The sequence below is a fragment of the Elephantulus edwardii genome, unplaced genomic scaffold (genome assembly GCF_000299155.1).
Source record: "Elephantulus edwardii isolate Elephantulus edwardi_28Jun2011 unplaced genomic scaffold, EleEdw1.0 scaffold00007, whole genome shotgun sequence".
NCBI classification, from domain to species: Eukaryota; Metazoa; Chordata; class Mammalia; order Macroscelidea; family Macroscelididae; genus Elephantulus; species Elephantulus edwardii.
The window spans coordinates 32420116-32445258 of record NW_006399757.1 but is presented as its reverse complement, the minus strand read 5'-3'; the positions used below and the strand labels follow the sequence as shown (position 1 = coordinate 32445258).

General features: G+C 38.0%; 1 protein-coding gene across 1 annotated transcript in view; it reads right to left on the bottom strand.

Moving 5' to 3' along the window:
* Positions 1-8302: 8302 nt before the first annotated feature.
* The window catches only part of LIPK (lipase, family member K), a 37538-nt gene continuing 20697 nt past the window's right edge, over positions 8303-25143 (bottom strand). Inside the window, exons 7-9 of the mRNA XM_006880396.1 lie at positions 18750-18821; positions 14440-14511; positions 8303-8569 (exon numbers count right to left, since the gene is read on the bottom strand). Of these exons, the coding sequence (XP_006880458.1) occupies positions 8303-8569; positions 14440-14511; positions 18750-18821 (411 nt within the window). The remainder of the gene's footprint in view (positions 8570-14439; positions 14512-18749; positions 18822-25143) is intronic.

Here is a 25143-nt window from a genome sequence, read left to right as displayed (position 1 = left end):
GTGTGGAAAATTTTCTGAAACCTATTTAGCATGATAGAAACATGTAAGCCTCTACTTCTTCTTTTTTTTTTTTTAGGTTTTAGGTATTTATTCAGGTGATTCAATGATAGAGTAAAAATCTTTCAGCATTATGAATTTATCTTTCCCCCCTTGCAATTTGGTTTATTATAACATTTATGATTCTGAAGAGATTCTAGTTTTTCATGCATTCAGATACTTTGTATGGTGTCTGATGTGATCACTAATGAAGGCTGCGATGAAATAGTAATTGTGGTATAAGACTCCAGTTAAAGACAGATGATAGTTTTACAAGATGTACACAGACTGGGAATTGAGCCCTGTATCACATACTTCTGACATGTTGCAAGGAAGGATCAGTCCTTGGAGAAGGACGTCCTGCTTGGGGGGGTGGAGGGACAGCGCAGGAGAGGAAGACCCTCTCTGAGGTGGACTGATTCGGTGACTGGGGTAATGGGGATAAGTGTGTCAGAGACAGTGAGATTGGTACAGGAAAGGGCAGGATTTAGGTCTGTTGTACATAGGGTTGCTATGAGTCACAGGGGAATCACGGCACATAGCAACAAACAATCCTTCATGGAAGATAGGAGTTCTATCATTGAACTACTGCTGGTGAATTCTTATCACCATTAAGTTGGAATTGACTTATAGCTGATGCTACATTGGTTTTCATAGCTGTAGCCTGCATGGGAGTAGATGGCCCAACTTCCTCTCACAGACTGACTAGGAGATGAAAATACTGCAGGGTCAGGCTTTTGGGTTAGTAGCATCACTACCTTTGGAATAGGTCTCAACTCTCATGAACCTTTATCTGAGTAGCGAGTATTGTGCTAAACTTATAAATGCATTATCTCACAATAGAAGTACAGATGGGATAATGCAAACTGGAAGGGTTAGGTAGTTTGGTTTGGCTATAAATAAAAAGAAATAATGGATCTAGTATGAAATTAAAATCATTTACTTCAGGGTCATGCTTTTCTGTTATGCAAATATACTTCACTTACTTCTCTGATCTTGGGAATTACTGAAAGGCAGCCTGGTGATACCGTGTATTGTGTGTAGGGCTGCTAACCGAAAGGTTGGCAGTTGGAGTTGACCAGCTGCTCTTTGTGAGAAAGATGCGACGTCTATTTCAGAAAAGATTTACTTAATGGGGGGCTGCTGAGTGAGAATCAACTCAAAGACGGTGAATTTGGCCTTCAAGTTTTGGTTTTCATAAAAAACAAATCACTAAATTCAATGAGAAATTCCTTTTCTAGGACCATGCTGTTGGTAAGTAACCTTTTCTCCAATGACAATGTGAACATTCTTTTCGTATCAAGCTGTGTTACTTCCAAAACAATATAAAGGAAATGTGATTATGCCTGTGAAAAGGGCACCAAGTGCTGCAGAAATAGATTGTTGACTATATAACCTTTATCACTACAAATACAATAGAAACTTTGCCAGGACCATGACATCCTTGAAGGCAAGGGTTTGAGAGAATGAATTAACTATTGTACAGGAAATATGTTCACCCAGGGCCATGCTGGTGGACATGATGCAAGAGTTGAGACAAACACTGCAAGCACTGCCCCTGCATAATGTCCTTCAGCTCTGGGTAATTCTCCAACAATGTAGGGCAGGGCCTCATTGAGAGGAATGACACTGGGTTGCAGCAAGTGGGCTGCTGTTGCTGCCTTAGAGTGACAGAGAAGCCATCGCTACACACCTGCCAAAAGAGTTCAGTCAGAAGGAGACCAACCAGGTCAGTAGACCAGGTCTCTGCCACCCTGGTTTGACTCAGAACTTGAGGAGCCTGTTTTACATACCCAAGTACACTTCTGTCCTGCCCTAGTCTTACCCATTTCCTTTACTGCCTCTGCTGCTAGTTCGGCCACTCCTTTCTTTACCTCTTAGGACACCTACTTTGTTTTAGGCTCTCAGTTTGCTTTAAATGTGCCCTGAATTCTAGCTCTGTCAGTGTACAGACCCCCAAGAGTTTTCTGACAAGTTTGTAATTCCGCTTTCCTATATGAGGCAAACTGTGCTGGACTTCTTTATCGGTATCTTCCGGGAGACCACACAAGAAGTATCCAGGCTCTGATATTTGGATTCAGATAACTCTCTTGAATTCAGATAATTCAAGACCCAAATTTTCTGCTAATTTGAAAATATTCTATGTGGTCTGGTATTTAAATGTTATGAATATCAGTGTTCTTATCTGAATAATAGACTAAACATAGATCCAAATTACTGAGATAAAGGCAGGACTAGCAGTTAGGCAATCACAAGTCAAATTACATTAGGAAAATCTGCTGCCAGGGACCTTTCCAGAAGCAACGATACCAGTCTAGAGACTAAGGTGAACCTGAACCAGGCCATGTATTCGAGAGATGGACAGTGAATAAGGATGACAGGGAAAGAATCAAGGCCTTTGAGTTATGATGCTGGAGAAAAGTACCGAGCATTCCATGGACTGCCAAGAAAACAAACAAGTCTGTCCTGCAGAGGGTGAAACCAGGCTGCTCCTTGGAGGCAAGGATTGTGAGGCTTCCACTCACATACTTTGGGCATATGGCCAGGAAAGACAAGTCCTAGGAGAAGGATATCATGTCTGGAAGGTAGAGGGACAGCACAAAAGAGGAAGACCCTGGAGGAGATAGAGTGACACAGTAACTGTCGTAATGGGAGTAGATGTGGTGGAAACAATATTGACTCAGCGAAGGGCAGAGTGGAAAGCTATTGTTCATAAGGTCATTATGAGTCAGTCAACTTTAGGTCACATAACAACAATAACAACAGCAAATGTCCTATCTATGCTTCTAGCACTTAAAAGAGCTAAATGATGTTATTTTAAAAAAATATTATTATACTTTTAGGTTAAAAATTCCCATTAAATTTCAAATTTAACATAAACAAAAAAGAACAAATATCCTGGTTTTGTCTGTTTGTTTCATCCCATAGTTTCAGCCTCTAACACATTGCAGGTGCAGGGTAAATGTATAAGTATTTTTAAATGAAAGGTTTGCAAATCTGAAGGGGTGAGGAATGGCAATGGCAGCATTACAAAGATGCTTTATCACTGAAGAACCATGTGACTTCCCAAAGTCTCCACAAAGTAGGCTAATGGTGTAATTAAAAGATGGTTTAATGTTTATATTTTCTTCCCTCTAAAAACGTCTATTGTTCAGTGCTCTGGGCATGTACAGTACCATCAATCTAAAATTGTGAAAGTAATGTGATTATCAATAGTAATAGGATATACTTTGAGATTCTGTTTGAAAATAAGTTAGACACCAAAAAGTGTTCTTTTTTAAGGATGTTGTTGCTACTGTGTGCTCTCAAGTCCGAACTGATTCATAGTTGACCCTCCAGTGAGTTTTCAGAGACTCATAAATTGGATGGGAGGAGATTGCCCATATTTCTCCCAAAGAGAAGCTGGTGAATTCCAACTGGTTACCTTTGGGTGGGAAACACAATTCCTTACAAAATCCTCACAGAATCAAGGTCAGTCTGCTTTATTTAGAAATGCAATATCATTCCTTAGCTTTAACTGAACTCCATCCTGCTTAGAGTAAATAGTGTAGGACAATCTTGTGGATAAGAATGATGAAGATGTGTTAGATGATTATTAATGGTACAACTCATGCTTGAATAAAATGTGGGCTTGCACTCCTCTGTTTAATAGCACGCTTGACTAACATGAATTTCCATCAACATTGAGGACCTTTCTGTGATATTCAACACAGAAATTTCTGGAACCTCAGAAGGTTCTTTCATCAATCTACTACTCACTCTACTCATAGCTGTAAGAGTAGCTTTCTGAAGCTGTGAATTGCACAGGAGTGGAGGAAGACTTATCAATAACCTTCGTCATGCAGATGAAACCACTCTGGCTGCTGAAAGTTAGGAGGACTTGAGACACTGGCTACAGGTTAAGCACTGCAGCCCTCAATATTGGTTGTATATCTATGTAAAACAAACAAACAAAAATCCTCACCATTGAACATCATGATAGATGGAGAAAAGATTGACATTTTCAGTGAAGTTGTCTTCCTTGAATCTATAATCAATGCACTTGTGCTAACAGTCAGGAGATCAAGAGACATTTTGCACTAGGAAAGGCTATAGTCAGTGATCTCTCCAAATTATTGAGGAGCAATGATGTCAGTTTGAGGACTAAAGTGTGCTGATTCAGGCCATCATCTTCTCAGTCATTTACTATACATCTGAGAATTGGGCAGTGAATAAATATGACGGAGCAACAATTGAGGCCTTTGAAATGTGATGTTGGAGAAGAGTGCTGCATTCCATAGATGACCAAAAGAACACACAGATCTCTCTTGGAGATGGTTCAGCCAGAGTGCTCCTGGGAGGCAAAGATGATGAAACTTCATTTCACACACTCTGAGCATGTACCAGGAGAGGGTATTCATTGGAGAGGGACGGCGAAGGAGAGGAAGACCCTCAACCAGGTGGATTGGCACAGTGACGGCTTGAGTGAGTCAGAGATTGTGAGTATGGCAAAGGATAGGAAAGATTCACATCTATTCATGTTGTTGTTGATTGTCCTCAAGTTGCACACGCCTCAGTGACTCTATGAACAAAAGACTTGAGGCCTTTCTATAAGTATTGTTTCTTCAAGTTCATAGACTTTCCAGAGGCATATGGTTTAGGAAGTGGATGCCTCACCTGCTTCCAAACCTTTCTAAAACCTTGGAACTCCACCACTGTCCACGATGGGCATCCATTATGGTAATTGAGACCCCAATGATATAAACTTCAGCATCACACCAAACCCAGAAGAGTGCTGTATGATTTAGAAAAAATGTTCCTCCAAATACAGTAGCAAGGGATTACAATATAATTCCTCAGGCCCAACTTTTAAATGCAGGGGCCCACTGGCAGGTCTTGTTGACTCTAAACAAGAGGTTTACATAAAAACAATGAAACAATCTACACAGATCCAAAACAAGTGCACCATCATAGACCCCAGCTGCTTCATCCAAGACCAAAATGGAAAACAAGGGCTTGGCAATTATATGTTGTTGTCAAGTGCATCCTATAAACAAAAGACTTGCTCTAGAAGCATTGTCCTTTCTTTAAGTTCATAGAGTTTCCATAGGCATGTCTAGGAAGTAGATAACACTCCTGCTTCCAAGTCTGTCTTACTCTGTGAGCTCTACCAAACATTGTCAACCATGTGTAACCATTATGACACTTGACAGACCAGTGGCACAATGTTCAGTATCACAGCAATCCAAAGTTACCCCAATACAGAGGAATGTCAGAGCAGTGCTCTACCACTTAGGAGTGTTTATTTCAGTCAATTAAAATCAGACCTGAGGGCCCAAATGAGTTTTAAAGGCTACAGGCCCGTGCTTGAGACTCTCATTGGTTTCCATCAAGAGGCATCTGGCCAGCCAAAACCAACCCAGAGCCTGCCCTCCTCTGACACAGCAAAGGCCTGTGTTCACAGGATTGGTAAAAGTTGCACTCAACTTGACAGCACCCAACAACAACAGAAACCAAGTGACTTAATTGCTTTACTGAAAAAAAAAAAGCCAAAAACAAAAACAAAACAAAACACCAAAAACCCCACAAATGGTTGCTCTTAATTGACCCAAATAAAACCCAAACTCATGGTCATCAAACCGATTCTGATTCACAGCAACGTCTTAGGACAGAATAAAGTTCCTTATAGGGTTCCAAAGACTGATCTTTACGAAAGCAGAAGTCCATTTCCCCTCCCACACAGTGGCTAGTGGCTTTGAAACGGACCTTTTGATTATTAGCTGGGTCACTAGGCCTCTTTAATTAGCAGGTCATTAAAGAGTATACAATGCATGATTTTTAGCAGTAACCCAGGAGTTAAATGTACCAAGTATTCTTCAGAATGACATTATATGATTCTGAAAGAAAAATTGAATTGATGGTGAGCCCTGGCTCACTCTATCAATAAGTTATTTTCATTTATGAATACGTGAGTTCATTGGGGGAAAACCCACACTTAACCATATCATTAAAAGGTTAAGTTTCAGTTAAATATTCATTGTCATGTTTAAAATTATTATTAATGTTAATATTTTGTTACTTTTCTCTATTGTGGTAATAATTATTACAGTGGTTACTTAAGTATGAATATGAATAAATGTGAATTTTATTAGAGTATTATGATTTTCATTAAAAAAATCTGTGCTATTTTTTAAATTATATTTTTGTCATAGAGTTGCATCACATAATAGTGTAAGACCTTTGATGAAGAATTGGGATATTAGTTAAGACAAATAAAATGTATAGTTCACAAATGAGTACTTTTCGTAGAGTTTTTATAGGGAGGACTGCAGGCGTCACACTATGCTATTTTTAGATCATGGTAAAATAGGTTAAAGGTTTTGCTGTTTATCAAAAGTCTGGAGCACATTCTTTCAAACTGTGTTAGCAGTCCAACACTTAACTCACTAAGTCTCAAGGATTCATTTACATATGAGGGCCACTAACTGTCTACAAATGGCAAATCAGTTGTACATACATTCACACAAACTCTGATGACATTTAGGATTGTTAAATCTGTAAGCTGGAATATTTGGAAGATAGATTGTTTTTCAACCTACTCATCTAGGTCCACTCTTGTTTTTGTTTCTATTTTCTCAAAATTGTAGTTAGTCTTGCAAACAGTAGCCTATAATAAATCCTCTAAAACCTATATGTCTTTGCAACTATTTAAACATATGCTGAGGAAAACTATCATTTTAATTTTGTGAGGATGTATCTTAAAATGAATTAGGGAGCGGGTCTATGGAGTATTTAAACGTCAGTGATATGCCCGGAATAGATTCTGAAAATGCGATCGATGCCAGCACAAAGGTCTAAAGCAGCTCTTGCTGTGTGTTACCGCTGAGTCTTTTCCAATTGGTAGTGACCCCAAGTGTTGAAAATGGAAACTGCACTTCTTATGATTTTCAAGGTTGCATTATTTTTTTAATTTTAGTGGGAGTTTACAAATAGTATTGAGTTTTCGTTCAATCATTCATACATGTTTTGTTTTATGACATTAATTGCACTTGATTACTATAATTAATTACAATGTCTAATGCAGCCCTTATTGTGACTTGTGAATGCAGATCACTGGCCTGTCTCCTGGGGGTACCTCTGGGTGGGTCTGAGCTACCAACCTTCTAGTTAGTAGTCAAATGCTACAAGTTTTGCCCCACACAATAATCCTTCTTGAGCTCTTCATCAGGTAGAAAAAAAAATCCTTATAATTAGGAATCTCATCAGTCATTGTCCTGGAATCAGCTGACCCTCCAGCTGTAAATTGAGCTGTTTTTCAGAGACTGTAAATTGCCAGGGAGAAGATTTCTCATCTTTCTCCCTCAGAGCAGCTGATGAATTCTAACTAGCAGCCTTTGGGTTGGTAGCAAAACTCCCAGCTGAATAGACAACCAGAGCGCCCAAAGCCACTGGAGGTCCCTATAATAGCAATAGTAATAGCGCTTGTTTACTAAAGAGTCTTGGTGGTGCAATAGTTAGGTGTTTGGCTGCTAACTGAAAGGCTGGTGGTTTAAATCCATTGGTCACTGGAAGGGAGAAGAACTGATGATCCACTCCTGCAGCCTTGGAAACCCTAGAGGGTGATTCTACCCTGCCCTATAGGGTCACTGTGAGTTGGAATTACCTCAGGGCAATGGATTTGAGTTAGGTTTAGGTATTTACTCTCACAGGTAATAGATGATTGTGGACGTAATGATCTAAAATGACACTCATTTATGTTTTATGGATCAGAAGTCCAGGCATGGCTAAAATGTACTTTTTGCTTGGGATCTCACCCGGCCACAGTCAAAGTGTTATCTGACTGTGTTCTTTGACACTGAGTTGAAGGCTTGGTTAGGGAAGGATCAGTATCGAAGACAATTCAGAATTAGACAAATTCATAGATTTGTGGTTGTATGATTAAAGGTTAGGTTTTCTGCTGGTTGTTGGGTGGAGGCCAAGCTCCAGTCCTCAGGACCACTCACGTTCCTTGCATATGGTTTTCCTCAACATGGCTTTTTATCCTATAAAGCCAACAAAGAGAACCTGTTGTTAAAGTCTTCTAAGGTGACTTCTTATATAATATAATGGAGTTGAGTTATGATATCCTATCATCTTTACCATATAACATAATTTAAACAAAACAGTGACATTCATAAATTTTCACAAAGCTACTGTTTCAAAACAAACCACTTATCCTATTCAAAGTCAAAGGCTGAAGAGTTACACAGATGTGTAGACACTGCAGGTGAGAATCCCTGGGGTCACTTTAGAGTCTGTCCATCACGTTATGGACTTCATTTTGCAAATATTGTTCCATCAAATGAAATAGATCTTGGTAAACTTCCTGAGGTGCATCTTGTCCCAGATAAAAATCCACATGATTGTAGTGTGGAATCTGTTTGTAAAAAATAAGGTTGGAAATTTTAGGGAGTAAATTCTCCACATCCTTGATATCAGCCATAACGTCGTGTCCGCCATTCCACACTGCTGTTGGAATTTTCATCTTAGTAACATTGTATAGGGGAGGTGTGTCCTAAATTAAATTAAAGGTATAGAGGGGGGGGAAAGAGATGTTATAGGAAATTACATTTAAAAAAATAATGTTCACTTTCTGCTCTTAAGTAAGTATTTAAAAAACTAATAGTACAATCAAGAAACATTTATGTAGAGATCTTACAATATTAAAAAATTCAGAGTATACTTCTGTGCAGTTTAGGAACCATGAATGATGAGGACAACCATTGAATTACTGACTTATGCTTTTTGAGAAAGGAGAAAAAGATTCTAGAGGAAAGGGATCTCTTATTTCCCTGGGTGGGCCATCTGTCTAATAGTACTTTATTATTATTTTTAGGTACTATTGGGTTGGAACTGAACTGTACCTGACCTTCCAATGGGTTTTCAGAGGTAGTTAATCACATGGGAGGAGATTCTCCATTTTTCTGTAGAGCAGCTGGTGGATTTGAACTGCATGCCTTTGGATTGGCAGTGCAGCTCCTTACCACTAGGCAAGCAGAGCTCCTCTTTTCAATCAAAATGTGAGCCTCTTATTTTTAAAGCATGAATAATTTATTCTCAGTCTGTACTCAATTTTTCTTAACAGTTCATTGTTGCTGTTGACCCTCTAAATAAAAGGCCTGAAGCCAATCTACGGCAATCGACATTTATCAAAATTCATAGCGTTTCCGTGACATGTTATTTAGGAAGTGGATGCCACTTCTGCTTACTGCCTCCTAAAGTGTAAGCAAAAAGCTTTAACTGAATCAGTAACACCATATAAGTTATTTTGTTGGAATATGTAAGCATGATGTTTTGGAAGCAGGAGTGGCATCCACTTCCTAAACAACATGCCTCCGGAAACTCTATGAACTTTGATAAATGTTGATAGTTATAGAAAGGCTTCAGGCCTTTGTTCATAGGGTCGCTATGAGTGGTGCTCAACTTGAAGGCAATCAAAACAACAACCTACGAGTTAACTATCATCCAAGTAAGTGATCGATCTTACATGGCAAAGTCATCTGAAAAATTTCTACTAAAGCACCTATATACTTCTTCTAGGACAAAGAATTATTAATGAAAGTAAATCTTATTTTGACATTTTGTGTGTGTGTAATTGTGTAAGCAAATGCTGTACAGTTTAGTGGAGAAAAAAGAAAAATTCTCACCACTTGAAGTAGAAATGTTTAATTATTGCAGTTATTAAAGTGCAACCATAATTAACATTGTAAAAGAATTTAAATAGGTAGAACTTGAAATTTTTACAAATCTCCATACTCTTGATTTAAGAAAAGCACGTATGTTTGAGGACTACTTCCTCAATCTGAGCTCAGTCTACACAGAAACTTACTAGCTTTGCCTCAATAATGGATAAAAAATAATACTAACAATAACAATAATACACATTTCATTTTAGTGTATAATTTTTTTCTGGCAATTTAGATTATAACAAGAAAAGATATGTCCTGACACACAATTCTCCAGCATATACCAGAAATTCTTGCTTAAATGAATTTTTTGGAATGTCTTTAATAATTCATATAGATACAGATAGACAAAAGAATTATGTGTATATCTCTCTCTTTCTCTCTCTCTCTCTATATAAGCTCTCTATATGCATATATATTTGCTATCTATTAGCATATATATGTTATCTATTAGATATGTATAGATATATCCATTATACATGTATATATGTATGTTTCCATTGTATGTAATATTATATAATATGATATTCTAATATATAATACATATTATTATAATATTAGGGAACTCTTGTAGCAGTAGCCTCTTTTTTAAAATTTTTTTAGCAGTAGCCTCTTATTGTCTCTGAAACACCTACCCCCGTTACCTCAGTCACTGAGTCAATCCATCTCATCAAGGGTCTTCCTCTCCTGTGCTGTCCCTCCTTGTAACATGCCCAAAGTATGTCAGATGGAGCTTCAGAATCTTTGCCTCTAAGGAGCATTCTGGTTTCACTCTCTCCAAGATGAAATTGTTTGTTCTCTTATCAGTCCATGGTATGTACTCCATACTCTTCTCCAGCACAACAGCTCAAAGACATCAATTCTCCTATCATCCCTAGTCATTGTCCAGCTTTCTGATGCATGCATTTGTAAATTGCAAAGACTGTGGTCTGGATGAGGCACACCTTAGTCTCCAGACTAACATTGTTGCTTTTCAGTACTCTGGAGATGTCGCTGACAGCAAACTTGCTCAATGTAATTCATCTTTTGATTTCCTGGCTGCTGGTCCCAAGAGTGTTGATTGTGGAGCCAAGCAAACTAAAGCTGTCAACAACCTCAATATTTTCACCATCCATCCTGATGCTGCCAATTGGCTCAGTGGTGAGAATCTTTCCTTTCTTGATATTGAACTTCAACTCATATTGAAGGCTGCAGTCTTTGGCCTTCTGAAGCAAGTGCTCAGGTCATCCTCAGTTTTGACAAGCAAGGTTATGTCATTTGCATAATGCAGGTTATTGATGAGTCTACCTCCAATCCTGATGCCGCATTCCTCCTCATAGACCCCAGCATTCCTGATTGATTCCACATATAGATTAAAAAGGTATGGAGATAGGACACATCCCCCGCATACACCCTTCCAAATTTTAAATTATGCAGTATTTATTTTCTCTGTTCTGATGACTGTGTCCAGGTCCAAGTACAGGTTTCGTGTAAGCACAATCAAGTGTTCTGGGAGTCCTATTCTTCTCAGAGTCAGCCACAGTTTGTTGTGATCCACACAGTCAAATGCCTGTGCATACTCAATAAAACACAGATAGACATTCCTCTGGAACTCTCTGTTTTCAGCCAGGTCCATCTAATATTAGCTGTAATAGTACCACAACCTCTTCTAAACCCAGGTTTCACTTCAGGCACTTTGCTGTTGACGTGCTGTTCCAGCAATTTCTGGATAATTTTCGGAAGAATCTTGCTTGTATGTTTTATTGATCATATTGTTTGATAATTTCCGCATTCTGTCGAGTTACCTTTCTTTGGGATGAGAACAAATATAGATCTCTTCCAGTCAGTTGGCCAGGTGGTTGTCCTCCAGATTTCTTGGCACAACCTGGTGAGTACATTCAGGGCAGCATATGTTTGTTGAAATATGTCAATTGATATGTCGTCAACTCCTGGGGACTTGTTTTTTGTCAATTCCTTCAGAGCAGCTTGAACTTCTTTCATCACCATAGGCTTTTGCTCATTGTTGTTTCATTAAATTCTTCTGTGTCAACTAATTCTTTTTGGTACAGTGCCTCTGTATACTCCTTCCATCTTCTTTTAATATTTCCAGGATCATATAATATTCTGCCCAGAGCATCCTTAAGTATTGCAATTCGAGGCTTGAATTTGTTCTTCAGTTCTTTCAGTTTAAGAAATGCTGAATGAACTTGGCCCTGGTGATTTTCTGACTCCAGCTATCTGCACATTTCATTATAATATTTTGCTTTGTCGTCCCGTACTGCCCTTTGAAATCTTTTGTGTCAGAAACAGTCAGATTCATTCGTATGGTGGGGAAGAAGAACAAACTGGGGAGGAGGGTAGAGAGAATGATGCAGCAATGAAGGAATGAAAACCCAAAATCCCTGTAAATGTTCATTAAAACTAATAAAATTTAATAAAATAAAAAAATTTTTTTAAAAAGAAACAGATTGGCTCCAGAGAGAACAGGGTTCAGAGCTGTTGTACATAGGGTTATTACAAGTTACAGGCAACTCGATGGCACATAATAAGGACAGCTGGTGGCCTAGTGGCGAGAAGCTGCACTGTAATATCAAAGGTACTTAGTTTGAGGCCACCAGCTGCTCTGCAGGAGAAAGACGGGCAGCCTTCTCCTGTGCGATTAACACCTCTGAAAGCCTACCAGAGGGTCAGCTGTGGGTCGGTTCTGACTCTGTAGTACACAACAAAATATGATAATGTTATATAATTACAATACAAAATAAGTTTATGTAAAATTATATATATTTCCATTATATATCTATATAGATCATATATTTATAATGAGGGGTATCTATATATATAACTGTCATATTCTTTGCAAATACTTGCTATGCATCAGAGAGCTGGACAATGACTAGGGGTAATAGGAGAATTGATGCCTTTGAGCAGTGGTGCTGGAAAAGAGTATTGAGTATATCATGGACTGCTAGGAAAACAAACAGGTTCATCTTAGAGACAGTGAGACCAGGCTGCTCCTTAGAGGCAAAGAATCTTAAGCTTCATCTGACCTACTTTGGAAATGTTGCAAGGACATCCTTGGAGAGGGACCTCATGTTTGGGAGGACAGAGGGATAGCACAAAAGAGGAAGACCCTCGATGAGATGGATTGATTCAGTGACTGGGGTAATGGGGGTAGGAATTTCAGAGACAATAAGATCGGTACAGGACAGAGCAGGGTTTAGGGAGTTCCACATAGGATCACTATGAGTCGCAGGTGACTCAACGACACATAAAAACAACCACACATAATGGAAATATGCATACAGATATGGATATATCTTTCCATCTATTTAATAGATAGCAAATGGCATCTTAAAGAATAATGAGAGCATTCATTTCACAAGATATCATTAAGAAGTTACAATAGCAAGGAGTTGGAAACAACCTAAGTGCCCATCAACAAACGGATGGATAGAGAACCTGTGGTATATTCACACAATGGAATACTATGTCACATTGAAAAACAAGGAACTCATGTAATATTATTCAAAATGAGTGACTCTGGAGGACATTATGCTGAGTGAAGTGTCTCAGTCACAAAAGGACAAATACTGCATGGTGCCCCACTGTTGTAAAACAGGACTGACATCGGGGTTGGGGGGGAGACTGAGAGAGATGGTTTCAATAATGTATACTGCATTGAACAGATGAGGGAGAGAACTGTTTAAAAGAGATATGTGATTAGGTATTTTTGTCATGACAGGAGTCCAGAATGAAGGCTGCCTAGTGGAGCGGACCTGCGGGGAGGGATTGTAAAACAATGAAAGAATTTTTCTTTTACTTTTCCAAGAGGGTAGTGTACTGGGGGAGAGGGTTGGGAGGGGAGAAAAGTGCAACAGTGAATGAATGGAAATTAAAAAAAAAAAAAAAAAGGAAAACAAACAACCTGTATCTACAACTAAGATTTACTGAGGAGATTAAATAACAGACTGTGTTATGGGCTTAAAAAAAAAGACATAAAAATAATAATAAAAAGAATATACTTTTAAAGTGTATCATTAATTCTATCTTCAAAATATAGTCTTAAGCACAGAGAATTTCTAATTTTGTTTTGATTTGAGAAAGAACAGGTATGTGGTAGAAGAAAGATAAAAGTTATTTCTTAGAAATGCTTGATCATGTTTTTTACTAGTGAAAAGGAGTTACAATTTATCTAGCCACTTGAAGCCTCTGAAGAAATGGGATAATAATATTTACCTTGCTAATTCATTGGGAGGATGAGAAATAGTGATCTGGCACATGGTAAGAATTCAGTAAGTAGCATTGTTGTTGTTGTTGATTGCCATTGAGTCAAGCATGATTCATAGGGACACTATGAACAAAAGACCTAATAATGCCTTTCCATAACTATCGTCATTTCTCCAAGTTCATAGAGTTTCCAGAGGCATGTGGTTTAGGAAGAAGATGCCACTCCTGCTTCCAAACCTGCTTTACAACTGGGAACTCCACCAAACACTGTCCACATTGGGAAACCATTCTGGTATTTGATTCCCCAATGGCACAAGGTTCAGCATCACAGCAAACCCAGGTTACTTCTTACAGCAGATGGACAAAGAGTGATGTACAAAGTGAAAGAGTGTTCTTCCAGGTATAACAGGGTGCTCAGTACCTGTATATGCTTTTACTAGTTCATTTTCAGTATATACATTATTATTATTATTACTATTACTATTGGACATACCTGGTTAAAGTGTATCATGTTTTGATTTGGGCTTCCCCAGTCAAAAGCTTGCAGTTTACCGGACTGAACTGCCTACAGGAAAAATAAACAAACACACACACACACATAACACCATATTTAAATGATGTGAGAAAATTGTGTATGTTTAAAGACCTTAAACAAGAAATCCACAAAGAAGATTGTCTCACCTTTTAGGCACATGAGTTATAATGCAAATATATGTTAATAAGCTGAATAATAAAATTTAAACTAACTCACATAACTGACCTGAGGTATTGCAGTAATAATCTTTTACTCCTTTCAAGGAACTCTACTAACTGGGATAGTGTGTTATCTATCACTGACTTGCCAACCGAAAGGTCAGAAGTCTGAATCATTAGGGAAAGAGGAGTCATTTCTTCCTAGAGGTTCATAGCGTTGGAAACCTAATGGAAGGCAGGCATGCGTCTGAACTGATTTGATTGCTTTTGTTGTTTGGCTATTTTCCTAATGAAAATTCTCAAGAGGAGATACTTTCCAATGTTTAATTAGAAATTTAAACATAGATGCTCAATTGAACGTACCCAAGAATTCTTATACTTATTTTTTTTAAATGTACCAGCTATATATTGCCTACATTTAAAAATGACTGCTGTCTTATTAACAACGTTGTACCTTATCTTCATCAGGAGTCCTAGGGTATTCAGAAAAAACTCAGAAAATGAAGGCAGTTGCCACCAAGTCAGTTCCAACTAACAGCAACCAGAGAGTGTTAAGAGTAGAGAGCTCTGCTCCACAGGGTGTTCGGTGCTTGATTTTTTTTAGGATTTATTCTGAGTGCTTCTGGGTGTTCTTGAACCTCTTCCAACATTTTTATTAGCAGCCAATACATTACGGTTTGCCCAGCCAGAGATGAAGTGAAGGTTATTATCATCATTTTCCTTATTCTTAAAAAAGTATTTATTACTATTGCACAAAATATTTACTCTCAGAACTCCCTTAGTTCTTCCTGTGAGGTTGTGAGGTGCAGGGCAGCCATCTGCCCACTGTCTCCTGAGCCAAGAAATTAAATTCTAAGACAGAAGGCATCATCATGTACATTTATTGATTTGCAGACTTCAGATATTAGAGTTGAAATATTGTTGTGGGGGTGGTTGTGTGCTGTTGAGTTGACACTGACTCATAACTGACCCTCAAGTGGGCTTTCAGAGCATGTAAATTGTGTGGAAGGACTGCCAAGGAATAGCTGGTAGATTTGAACCCTGTGCCTTCAGGTTGACAGTCATAATCTTTTACTCCTTTAAAGTAACTCTCCTGGGATAGTGTGTTATTGCTGGGTTGCCCACCAAAAGGCCAGAGGTTTGATGGATAATTTCTTCTCACGGATTTGTAGCATCACAACATGATGGAAGGTAGCCATCCGCTACTTACCACTAGGCCATTTTGATTCTTAGACTTCAGATATTAGAATAGAAACATTAATACAACATAACTCATAACTATTTTTTGTTTTACACTTCCCCCCATTATTTTCCTTTTCATACTTTAAAATTTTTTTATTGGTTTGCATGCAAAATTTGTATACATTGTGTTCTACACTATCCTTCATTCACATTGTAGTTTATACAATGATTTTCATTCATTATGTTTTATAAAATCAATCATTAAACTATGCCTTTCATTATCTTGTCTTTCCAGATCCCTGATGGATCTTTCCCATTTCTTTTACCTCTGCCCACCTTCCTCCATCCACCAAATTGTGCAACCCTATGACTTTCCCCCTGCCGACCCTCACCCCTCTGCTTCCACCCTGTCCTGTCTTGGATCCTCATACAGGCTTTACTAGTTATCCTTCTGTTTGTACAATAATGGTCTTAGGCAGTATTTATCTTTATGGGACTGAGTTAGTTCACTCAGCTTAATGCCCTCCAGTCTCTACTAGTTTACATAGTAATTTTCAAAATCATTGCTCCTGAGTGCTGCATAGTATTCTATTGTGTGAATGTACCACAATTTCTCAATTCATTCAGTTGTGGTTGGACATTTGGGCTGTTTTCAAGTTCTTCCAACAGTGAATACCACTGTGAACGCTCGTGTACAAATATCTGTGTCTCAGTTCTAAGTTCCTTGGGGTTTATTCCTAGCAGTGGAGTAGCTGGATCATATTTTCAAGTTTTTTAAGCTCTTTTTAAAAAAATTGTTCTGCTTATAAAGTTCGTATACATTGTGTCTCTCACTATTCTTAGTTCACGTTGTGTTGCATACAATCATTCCCATGCATTATATTTTATAAAATTAATCACCATTGGAGCGTGCCCGTCACTATCCTGTCTTTTTTCCCAGGTCCTTCCCCTTTACTTTCCCTCCTCCATCCACTCACCAAGCATTGTAACCCTGTGGTTTTGCCCCTACTCATCCTCAGCCTTCCCCCCCCTTGAATTATCATATATATTTTGCTAGTTATCCTTATATTTTTATAATAATGGTCTTAGACAGTATTTGTTCTTTAAGAGTCTGAGTTAGTTCATTCAGCATTATGATCTTCAGTGTCTTCCAAGTTATATAGTAATTTTCAGAATCATTGTTCCTGAGTGCTGCATAGTATTCCACTGTGTGAATGTAGTACAATTTCTCAATCCATTTGGTTGTAGTTGAACTTTTGGGCTGTTTCTTTGTTCTTGTGATGGGGAATAACACTGCTATGAACATTGGTGTACAAATCTCCATTTGTGTTTCACTTCTAATTATGTTCAGCTTTTTAACTACCTGCTCTTGAATAGATTCCCTGGTGGTCCTGTGTTTAAGTACTTGGCTGCTAACCGAAATTTTAGCAGTTTCACTCTGTAGGAGAGAGACGTGATAGTCTACTTTCATAATGATTACAGTGTTTGAAACTTTGCTATCTGTATGGTAGCTGTGTGCTTGCTATGAGAAATACTCCTTGGGTTTCTTTTTTCTTCTATTTTCTATCCATGCTGAATTCAGGATGTAGATAATTAGTAAATTCTTCCAAGAGTACTTTAAGAGGTCTTAGTTTGACTCTCAGATGACTCTTTCACATATATTGCGTGGATACCAAATTTCAGTGAATCTTTATCACTACCATGACTTATATATTTATAGGGCAGCGAGGGGCTGCTACTTACATTCCCCATATTCACATCAATGAAAGGTGGTAAGGAGTTTGATTTCTACCTTCAAACAGATCTTGGCTTGAATTCAGTAAGCTTAACTACATACTGAATCTGTGATTTAGGTCAAGGAGACCAATATCATAATCATCATAATTTCACAGATGAGGCAAATAGTATAGAGAGGTGAAATAAGAATTACAGTAATATCTATCTCAAGCAATTGAAGTTTAAATAGAACAATGCATAAGATAAAGCATCTGGTTATTCACAGTGATCAAGAACTACCTCTAAATATTACCACTGTCATCATCACCCTCCTTGCTTTAGTTGTTTGTACATCTTATAATAAAATATTTTATATCCCTTACTTATTTCTATAATGAAGGGAATTTTCTATCAGAGGAAAATTGTTTCTCCTAACAGAAGGGAACTGGGAGATAAGGACAAATACTGTATAAGACTATTATTATAAAAATGGAAATATAACTAGTAAAACGTATATAGGGGCCCATGGAGGGGAGGGATATGAGCAGAAGGGTGAGGATGGGAAGGGAGGAAATGATGTGGTCTCACAATCTGCTGAGTGGAACAATGGGGTTAAAGAAATGGGAAAGATCCAGTAGGGATCTAAAAAGATGGGGTAATGGTGAGCATAGTTGGTTCGGTTATTGGGGTAATCGTGATGAGTGTGGCGGAGGCAGCGCGATTGGCACAAGACAGAGCAGGTTTTAGGGCTATTGTACATAGGGTCGCTATGAGTCACAAGTGACTTGACGGCACATAACAACACCACCACCACCACCACCACCACCACTATAAAATAAAAATGAAAGAAAACAAACAGAATAAGACCTTTCTTAGATTGGTTCTCTAATTCTACTGTTTACTTAAAAAAAAAAAAACACAACACGCAACACCCCAAAACATCCCAACTATTGACAACCCTTGGAGCCCAGCTCTACTCTTACACACACTCAGGTGCTGAGAGTCCGAATTTGACTCTACAACAATTGGTTTGATTTTAAATGACCGTTGAAATCTGGATTCCCCAGGGAAAAGAGGTCTTGCAGTGTGAGGGACTTTGCTGATCCCAGAAATATCAAACTGTGGGTGTCAGGGGTTTGTGAAGCCCCGCTGTACAAGCCACATTACCTGGCTGCAATCCAATACGTGACACTGCAGAGAGGAGACACGTACCTGGGCCCAGTGCAGCATGTTCTGGACCGATGTTCCTGCCAAGCCTTGCATCATATAAACATCCAAGCGACTCTGCAAAGTAGAGAGATTATTCCTCACACAGAGCGCAAGAGTGGACTTGGGAGAACAATTCCAATCGATAGAGATACGGGGGAAACACTAGACCTTCTGAAAATATACTAAAGAGAAAAGAACTTTTAAAAGAAATCTCTTCTCCTCCAGCGCTATACTTTAAACCTGGACTGCCTGGGAAAGGAATGGATAATCTTCTTCTGTGATAGTGACTGCCTCTGAACACCTGCTGAGGGTGGGGATGAGGATCAGGTCTAACGCAGTGGCACACAACAAGAGGTATAAGCTTATCTGAGACATGCCCAACAATAGAAGGGAGGTCCAGATATAAAATCACAGTTATACATCTGCAAAGAAATCACGACATCCTTCTTCACCCTGTGTTACATTCCAAGGAGCGTTCAAAGAAAATCCTTGTTCGAAGATGTGGTGAACAGATATAAATGTTTCCTTCTGAAAAAGAAACCAGAGCTGCTGCCAAAACAGATAGATGCACACTCATGTTTATTGTTGCATTATTTACAATAGCAAAGGGATGGAAGCAACTCAAATGCTCATCAACAAATAAATGTATAGAAATATTAGGATATATGTACACAATGGATACTACACAGCACCGAAAAACAAGGAACTCATAAAGCATTACACAAAATAGGTGACTTTGGAGGACATTAATTAGTCACAAATACTGCATAACATCATTGTTATGAAACACAGGGCTGACATAGGGGTTGAGAGGAAACTAAGAGGGGATAAATAATGAATACTGCATTGGATCAGATAAAAGAAAGAACTATTTCAAAGGAATATATGATTAGACATTATTTGTATGACAACAGTCCAGAAGAGGTACATAGCAAAGTGGCTTTGGGGGATGAAGGTGTAGAGAGGGAAGGAGGAAATTATGTAACATTGAATTAATTTTTTTTCTCAAGTGAACTGAGAGTATAGGGAGGAAAATATGTAACAATGAATGAATGAAAATCCAACTTTAAACTTTTGTTAAAAGTATAATATAAAAATTTAAAAAAAATAAAAGCACAATCAGAAAAAAAGAAGTAAAAAATAAGAATTGTGTGGGACACAATCAAGAGAAATGATCTACCTGTGATTTAAATTCCACAACAGGAAGAGACAAGAATAGCCCAGGGGAAAATGTCCCAAATATTATAAAAAATTTCAAATATGCATTTAGAAAGCTATGTGCACCTCAAATAAGATAGCCTTCTCTACAAAAAGTATCAAGACGTATGAGAATGAAATTTTCCAAAATGAAAGACAAAGTATACAGGAAGCAACTCATGAAAAATTGAGTGTTATCTACAAAGACAATTGAGATTAAAATCTGATTTCACAGTAAAAAAACATGTAGGCAAGAAAGTAATAGGATGAAATACATAAAACTCTGAAAGAAAAAAATAAAAATGCCAACCAAGAATTATAAACCCAGAAAAATGTCCCTCAGATAAGACAATGAAATTAGAACATTTCCAGATACACAGGAACTAAGAGAATTTATGAAAACTAGACCATGCTTATAAGAAATACTAAAGAGTTCTTTGGACAGAGAATCAAAGCTGAAATACAACAAGACAGAAATGTTTATGGGAACATAATTAACTAGTATACCTAGACATAGAAATACACAACTCCAAATTAATTTATAAAAGTTAAGATAGAGAACTTCAAAATGTAGGGAGCTCTGGTGACTTATTGGTACGAAGCTACACTGCAATCCCAAAGGCACATGGTTTGAATCCACTAGCTACTTCAAGGGAGAAAGATGAGCAGTCTCCTCCTGTAAAATTTACTGCCTCTGAAAACCCACAGGAGGGCCAACTACAGGTTGGTTCTAACTTGGCAGCACACAACAACAATTCAAGTTCATAAATGAGGACAAATAAAGGGTAATTAAGGGAGACTAAATAGTGTAGTTGTAGAACTTCAAAACCTAGAGGAGTTCAAAGGTAATTTAAGAGAAAGTGAACTGTTTTAGACAGACATAAATATTAATTTACAGGATAACTTCAAGAAAATGAGGACCTAGAAGTCTTAAACCATAGCATAAATAGTCAATCATCAGAGGAGAAACGAAACCAGAGAGACCTAAGAATAAGATGCCTGTGTACATCAAAGTCTTCTGCAAAAGAGTAAAATGGGAATCTACATATTGGAAAAATATTTGGCAAAAATATCTAGGAAGGGATCTATTTGTAAAATTTATAGAAAACTTCCAAACCTCAACACGGAAAAGACCAACAACCCAATAACTAAATAGGAAGAGAAATAGAAAAGATATTTGGCCAAAGAAGACATTCAAATTACCAATAAATACATGTGAAAACTTGTGACATGATTAACTATTAGACATAAACAGAAAAAAAAACCCTGAAATATCATTTCACCTCAGCAATAATAACAAAACCTGTTATCAGGAGGGCCCAGTCTTTTTTAAAAAATGATTTTTTTTTATTTTATGCTGGTTTGCTTACAAAGTTCGTACATACTGTTTTTCACACCTAATCTTTCTCATTTCCTTTACCCACCCTATCCTCTTCCCATCAAATTGTGTGACCCTATCATTAGTCCCCTGTTAATCTTTATCCCTCTGCTCCTTCCCTTCCCCCACCCTTGGATTCTCATACACATTTTACTAATTATCTTTTTATCTCCACAATAATGATCTTATACAGTATGTGTCCTTACGGGACTAAGTAACTTCCCTTAGCAAACTGTTCTCCAGACTCGTTCAAGTTAGGTAATAATTTTCAAGATCATTGCTCCTGCATGCTGCATAGTATTTCATCATGTGACTGTACCTAAATTTCTCAATCCATTTGATTGTGGTTGGACATTTGAGCTGTTTCCATGTTCTTTGATGGTGAATAATGCTGCTATGCACACTGGTGTGCAAATCTCTGTGCTTCAGTTCTAATTTTCTTGGAGTATGTTCCAAGCAGTGGATTAGCTGGATCTTACAAAATTTCTCTGCTCAGCTTTTTGAGGAAATGCCAAACCTGCCCTCCAGGAAGGATCAGTCTCTTAAGAAACATATGCTGTTTTGTAGAGTGTCAGTAAAAAGGAAGACAAATCCCAACAAGCTAGACTGACAGTGGCTGCAGCCATGGACTCAGGCATGACAATACTGGGGAAGATGGCCAAGTCCAGACAGTATTCTGTTCTGTTAAATACAAGGTCACTATCAATAAGAATTGGCTTGAAAGCAACCAACACCGTTCAAAACAATTATTATGCAGGGATACTTTTTTCTAGTAAACAGAAAATGAGAAGGAAAGTGAAAGATCAGGAAGACCTTTAATTAGACATAGTGATTGCCACAATGGGTTTGTTACAGTGGAGATTGTGAGAATCTTGCTCATCGAGCAGGGTTTTGATCCTTTGTATATAGGATTGCTCTGAGCTAGAACTGATTTAATAACACCTAACAATAACAACAACAAAGCCTGCTTTATATAAAAAGTCTTTGAAATTTCATTTGAAACTATTACGTTATTATCAGCATTTTCCCAGTGGAGTATGGACAGTAGTTATTTGAGATAAATGGAGACTATTTTCAAACATATCTTCTCTCTCTCTCTGTAGAACCCTGAAGAGCTCCCTTTGTATCCATTTCCTGCTGTTTGAGACCAACTACTGGAGTCACTGTACCAAAAAGAATTGGCTGTCACAGAAGAATTTCATGAAACAACATATGACAAAAGGCAATGGTGATAAAGGAGGAAGTTCAAGCTGCTCTGAAGGAATTGATAAAAACAATGCCCCAGGAATTGATGGAATATCAATTGACGTATTTTAGCCGTATTTTAGCAAACAGATGCTGCCCTGGACGTGCTTATCAGGTTGTGCCAAGAAATCTTGAGAACAGCTACCTGGCCAGTAGGCTGGGAGATATTCATATTTGTTCCCATTTCAAAAAAGTGTGACCCAACAAAGTATGGGAATTATTGCACAATATCACACACAAGCAAAATCTTGCTGAAAATGATAAAAAAATCACTGGAACAGTACATAGACACAGAACTACCAGCAGTGCAGGCTAGGTTTAGAAGAGGCTGTGGCACTTGGAGACATCATTGCCAATGTCAGCAGGCTCTTGGCCGAAAGCTGAGAGTATTGAAAGACTGTCTATTTGTATTTCATTGACTATACAAATCACAGTGAATTTTGTCTAATTTTGAGAAGAATGGGAATCCCAGAACACTTAATTGTGCTCATTCAAAACTTATATTTGAATCAGGAGGCAGTCATCAAAGCAAAGCAAAGAAAGACTGCATGGTCAAAATCAGGAAAGGAGTGCATCAGAGATGCGTCCTTCTCCATACCTTTTCAGTCTAAATGTGCAACAGATCATATTTTGAGGCTGGTTTTTATGAGAAGGAATATTGCATCAGAATTGGAGGAAGACTCGTCAACAACTTGCATTATACAGATGACATAACCTTGGTCACTAAATGTGAGGAGGACCTGAAACATCTGTTAGAAGGTCAAGGACTACAGTCTTTAATATGAATTGAAGCTCAACATCAAGAAAACAAAGATTTTATGATACGTGAACTAACTGACTCTGAAAAAAACAAATACAACTTAAGATCATTATTGTAAAAATAGAAGGATTACTAGTATGGAGGTCCAAGGAGGGAGAGGTGGGAGCAGAGGGGTGAGAGTGGGTAGGGGGGAAATCTCAGGGTCGCACAATTTTGGTAGGTGGAGTGAGGAGGTAAGGAAATAGGGAGGATCCGGAAGGGACCCGAAAAGACAAAGTAATGGTGTCCATAGTCCAGTGGTGATTAATCTTATAAAACACAATACATAGCAATGATTGTATGAAACATAATGCCAATGAAGAAAAGTGTGTGTGTGTGTGTGTGTGTGTGTGTGTGTGTGTGTATAATCTGCATTAAAAAAAACCCTTATATTAAAAACAACCCCCAAAATTATTTCTATTTCTAAGCCTGTGGATATTTGGTTTGCAATGTCACAGCAATTTTCAATGTAAAATATTCTAAACTCTTTGAAAACAAACCAAACTCATCATTCTGAAGGTGGTTCCAACTCATAACCACCCTCTGTTGTGACTTGAAGGCTATTAATCTATGTGGGAGGAGACTGCCCTCTCTCTCCTGAGGAGCAGCTTGTGGATTTAATTACTGATTTTTTTGGTTATTGCTCCATGCGTTAAACACTATGCAGAACACTTTCTTTTGCTTATGGCATCTTTCAGTTTTGCTGCTCAAAGGTTGAATTGGGTTTTAGTTCTTTCAGCTTGAGAAATGCTGAGCGAGTTCTTTGCTTTTTATTCTCTGACTTCAACTCTGCACGTTTTACTGTAATACTTTGCTTTGTCTGCTGTAGCTGGCCTTCAGAATCTTCTGTTCAGCTCTTTTACGACAGCATCTCTTTCCTTTGTTTTGGCTTCTCAATTCTTTACTGCAATTTTCATAGTTTCTCCTGACATCCATTTTGGTTTTTCTTTCTCCTTTATCTTTGTAATGAATGAACGACCTTCTGCTCTCTTCATGAGTGATATCCTTGGTTTCACTCCACAGCTCCTTTGGTCTTCCATCATTGGTGATCAATGCCTCAAATCTGTTCTTAAGATGATTTTTTAATTCAGATGAAATAGACTCAAGGTAGCATTTTGCTTCTTGTTGATTTGTTTTAATCTTTTTCAGCTTTAATTTAAACTTGCATGTGGGTAATTGATGGTCTGTTCCACAGTCAGCATCCAGTCTGGTTTTCACTCCTGATACAGAACTTCAAAAATTCTTTCCACAGATGTAGTCAATCTGGTTCCTGTGCTATCAGGGGAGGTCCATGTGGAAAGTCACCATTTGTGTTTCCTAAAAGAGTATTTATTATGAATAAATCATTGAATGCGCAAAATTAGAAAGAAAATAAAGATTCTCACCACTGCCCCAACTGGCAGCACCATGATAGATGGAGAAGAGATTGAGATTGTTAACAATTACAGCTTGCTCAGTTCCACAATCAACACTCTTGGCACCAGCAGTCAGGAAATCAAAAGACAAATGGCACTGGGAAAATCTGCTGTCAGGGAATTCTTTAGAGTACTGTATAGCAATGATATAGGCCTAAAGAACCTGATTCAGGCCATGTTCTTCACAATTACTTGCTATGCATCAGACAGCTTGACATTTAATAAGGATGATAGAAGAAGAGTTGATGCCTTTGAGTTGTGATGCTGGAGAAGAGTGTTGAACATACCATGGACTTCCAAGAGAACCAACAGGTCTGTCCTGGATAGGGAGAAACTAAGTTACTCACTTGAGGGCAAGAATTT